Genomic DNA, 4,568 nt, shown 5'->3' with positions numbered 1-4,568 from the left:
TTTTTTTTTTTTTTTTTTTTTTAATAATCGATCACTCCCTAATGACTCATCAAAAAATGAACATTTACAGTTTCTTGAGTGCGCTATGTCTTTGCACTCTTTCCATGTTTGTTTCATCTGATAACCAAGAAGCGACGCGAGATCTCGTTACGGATTTGCCTGGTCAATCTAGTGTGAGCTTCAAACATTATGCCGGTTATGTCCCAGTTGATAAAAAGAATGGCAGGGCTATGTTTTATTGGTTTTTCGAGGCTATGAGACTCCCAAACCAGAAGCCTTTAGTACTGCGGCTTAATGGAGGTAATCAAATTCAACATTTGAGTTCTAAGGAAACATATTATGTTAATTTGCACATATAATGTTTTTTATTTATTTAGTGGGAGACTTATATTGCTTTTTTCTGATATATATACATCGGTACTCTTTAAACAAAGGCCCTGGATGTTCTTCCGTGGGATACGGAGCAATACAAGAAATTGGTCCATTTCTTGTGGATAACAAAGGAAACAGTCTTAAATTTAATCCCTACGCAATGGAATCATGGTATACACAATTTTTTTTTTGTTTACATTAACAATATAGATATAACTTGTACTACATATATACCAAAGTTTATGGATTTTTCATCTCAAATGGCAGTGAATAGAATGATTTTTGTTTATAGTCATGTTCTTTTACAGTTAGGGATTTTAATTAGATATAAAGGTTAATGGATGTGTTTAAATTTGCTGATGCAGAGGCCAACATATTGTTTCTAGAATCTCCCGTTGGTGTTGGGTTTTCGTATTCAAACACAACTACTGACTACAAAAAAATTGGCGATGATTTTACAGGTAAGTACAGTACTACTTATTTTTTGTTAAGTGTATATATTAGATTATGTGTGACCATGGAATGGATATCCGAATTTTTATGACATTTGTGATCATTAAAAGAGCATAGCTTATACTCATGTTTACACATTTTTGCTAACGGTTGAATTATTTATTTCTTAGTTGACATTTTCGGTCAATAGATAAATTTCTTCATGTTATTAATAAAAATTGACTTGTTTGAAATGTTGACCTATATTCTGTGTTGGTCAAATGAAAATTTAATTAAAATTAACCTGTTTTGAAACACATGTTTTATATTCTAAATTCTAATTGATTGCTATTTTAAAACCAACGACTTATTTACACTGTCAACTTATAATTCATGTTCCTCGACTCACATTTTATTTTTCTCGATTTATTTAGCACCATTAGATTTTTATTGTTTTGAATTGATAAATATCTTCAAAGTAGTATATGATTTTGTTGGTCGGCTTATATTTTATTTTGGTTGAATTATACATTGGCAACACAATAGAGTCGTTTTTATCGCCTTAATAATAAGACTTAAATACGTTGTCGAATTATATTTTAAGTTGGTTGGGATATTTACCAAAATGCAGGCTTATATTTTTTACGTTGATATAAGACAATAAACTTATTTAACATATAGTCGGAAGTCAACTATCATGTTTATTTTGATTATCACATTTCTAGCTCTGGACTAATGAAGAAGTACGTTTCATGATGATGATAACAATGTTATCCGTGTTATTTTTTTTATTTTTTTCATTATAAGGTGTTGAGGGGTACTTTTCATCAAAACGAAATATAATTTTCAAGTTAACAAAAAAAGTCACTGTATTTTTCAATTTTTGCATAATTTTTCGGGTGTTCAAATACAATATTAGTCATATATTATTACCTGATGGCATGTACTTTACGAACGTGACGACTGACTACTTTGTATAACATGATCAACAGCAAGAGACGCATACGCCTTTATCCAAAAGTGGTTAGAGAGATTCCCAGCTTACAGAGAAAACGATTTCTATATAGCAGGAGAGAGCTATGCAGGTTTGGACTAATCTGTACAAAAAACATTGTATGTATTATCGTCTATGATTTTGATTGATATAAACAAACGCATGCAGGAAAGTACATACCCGAGCTTGCAGAGGTCGTTTATGACAAGAACATTGATAACTCATCACGTCACATTAAGCTTAAGGGCATTTTGGTATGTTTATTTCTTTCACTACATACATAAACATCGATACCAAGTTTCACTGATGTTTATGGACATTTGACATTTCAATACGTTTTTGATAACACCATAAGAAGTAATATTTTATATTATTCAGTTTATTAATAAAATAAATCATAACTCAAGAGTTCAGTATTTTGATACTTTTGATTCTCATAAAACATACAAACACAACATAAAATGTTCGAAACACGTCTATGTATTGACATGTTATCTTACTACAAATGTGAGATTCATTTTTTTTTAGTTTTGGTAAAAATGTGAGATTCTTATTAATAATATTCAATTATATATGTGTTTAACTTTTGATGATATTTCCTTATTTTTACTTCTCTCATTGGTTAGCTTGGAAATCCTGAAACATCGGAAGCTGAAGATTGGAAAGGATATGTGGATTACGCATAGAGTCATGCGGTGATATCAGACGAGACATATGGAGTCATAAGCAGGACTTGCAATTTCAGTAGTAACACTACTTGGGATGTTAAAGAATGCAAAGAAGGCGTAGACGAAATACTAAAACAATATCACCAAATTGATCAGTACAGTCTCTATACTCCTACATGCATTAAAAATTCTACGCTTAATTCTTCCGTTGATTCGACCCGGTTCTAGACTAATCTCGCCAACTCCAAAATGGTAATTAATTAAGACTTGTATCTGCGTTTGAATATATGTCACAATACTGTGTGTTACGAAGAAAGCTTACTTGAAACTCTCAATAGATACCAAGGCTGATGGGTGGATACGACCCGTGTTTGGATGATTACTCAAGAATATTCTTCAACAGGGCAGATGTTCAGAAAGCTCTTCATGCAAGTGATGGTGTTCATCTTAAGAATTGGAGCATTTGCAAGTACGTACACTACCTTCTCATATTCATTTATTTTATTTGAATTACTTTCACGTTATATAAGTCACTCAAAATAATCTCCATGCGTTTTCCATGAAACAGCGATGATATCTTTGATAATTGGGCTGATTCAAAGCCCTCGGTTTTGCCCATATATAAGAAACTAATCGCTGGAGGAATAAGAATATGGGTTTACAGGTAAACTTGCTTCTAAAATTTCCCGTTTTCAAATTCAAGAGTTAACCAAGAAAATACAAAAGATGAATGCATGGACCAAACCGTATATTCTAAATTTTATCTCCGATATTGTTTTTTTTTTTTTTTAATCTTCTCCTTGGTGTTGGCTCAGCGGAGATACCGACGGTAGAGTTCCCGTACTTGGGACAAGGTACTGCATAAATAAATTACAATTACCCATCAAGACGACTTGGAGGCCGTGGTATCACGAGAAACAGGTGAAAATGATAGCATTCAAAAATGTTATTAATTGATATCTCGTCATATAGTAATGGAAGTGTGATCAGATATGTTTTGTTTTATGATTGTTAGGTAAGTGGATGGTTTCAAGAATATGAAGGTCTGACGTTTGCAACGTTCAAAGGAGCAGGACATGATGTACCTTCGTTCAAACCCAGCGAATCCCTTGCGTTTTTCTCGGCCTTTCTCAAGGGAGTTAATCCTCCTTCATCGCGATAGAGAAAACCTATTATACTGAAAATTATATTGATAATAATAATAAGGATATAGTCCACCGGATCATCCAAGATTTTATACTATTTTAGGAGTCATACACTTCCAAATCTAAACTAACTGGCAATGAGAAGATACACCAATTCACTTTGAATATTAAAATCTAAACTAACTGGCATTGCAATGCCATTTTATATATTAAAATATCTCTTATAACAAATTAAAATTTTCTAATATATATAGATCCATTTCACTTTGAATATGGGATTCTTACATTTTAAAAAAAAAATCCATATAGCTATCATAAATCAATTTGAAAACAACATAGTTTTAAATCTTTTACACTCACATCTATCTTAACAGTTTGCACAAACACATACAAATACACACTATTTAACATGTAACAGAGTAAAGATTATTTACCAATCTATACATAATAATATATAATGATAAGAGATTAATTAGTAGAAGCATGGTGAGAATATTGGTTGGATCATTGGTGTCGGATTCCGCTGCGAGGCGACAATCTTGAGAGGCTTACGATGATCATCAAGCTGTGAGACCATAAAGCGTTTTTGAACACGATAACTTCTTCTCAAGCACATAGATGTCTTCATTGCTCCGTATTCGTCCTTCCTCTTTAATTCAAGAATATTTGGCATGCTGTTCAAAAGCAAAGGAAGAATCATAAAGTCATCACCATGTGACAGTGGCAAAGGCTCGATCTCTGATTGTTCATAAACATTCACAGGATCGTAGAGAGCCTTCTTGATATCTTGAAGCATCTCCGTGTCCGAATCATAACGGTTCTTCTTGTTAAAAAACATCTCGAAGACTTTACAACAAGACAGGTGAATCTCTTTGCATGGTTTTGGTAAATCACTTAGTCCATCTACTAGTACATGCTCCAGTAACTCTTTCCTTTTCGAATCGATTATCTTTTCGA

General features: G+C 32.5%; 1 protein-coding gene and 1 pseudogene across 1 annotated transcript in view; one reads left to right on the top strand and one right to left on the bottom strand.

Moving 5' to 3' along the window:
• On the top strand, positions 58-3,628 carry LOC104703702 (annotated as a pseudogene).
• The window catches only part of LOC104705154 ((E,E)-geranyllinalool synthase-like), a 4,512-nt gene continuing 4,027 nt past the window's right edge, over positions 4,084-4,568 (bottom strand). Inside the window, exon 7 of the mRNA XM_019227201.1 lies at positions 4,084-4,560. Within this exon, the coding sequence (XP_019082746.1) occupies positions 4,084-4,560 (477 nt within the window). The remainder of the gene's footprint in view (positions 4,561-4,568) is intronic.

Source organism: Camelina sativa, chromosome 7 (genome assembly GCF_000633955.1).
Source record: "Camelina sativa cultivar DH55 chromosome 7, Cs, whole genome shotgun sequence".
In the NCBI taxonomy this organism is placed as follows: domain Eukaryota; kingdom Viridiplantae; phylum Streptophyta; class Magnoliopsida; order Brassicales; family Brassicaceae; genus Camelina; species Camelina sativa.
The sequence above is the reverse complement of the archived record's forward strand: the minus strand, read 5'-3'. Positions and strand labels throughout refer to the sequence as shown.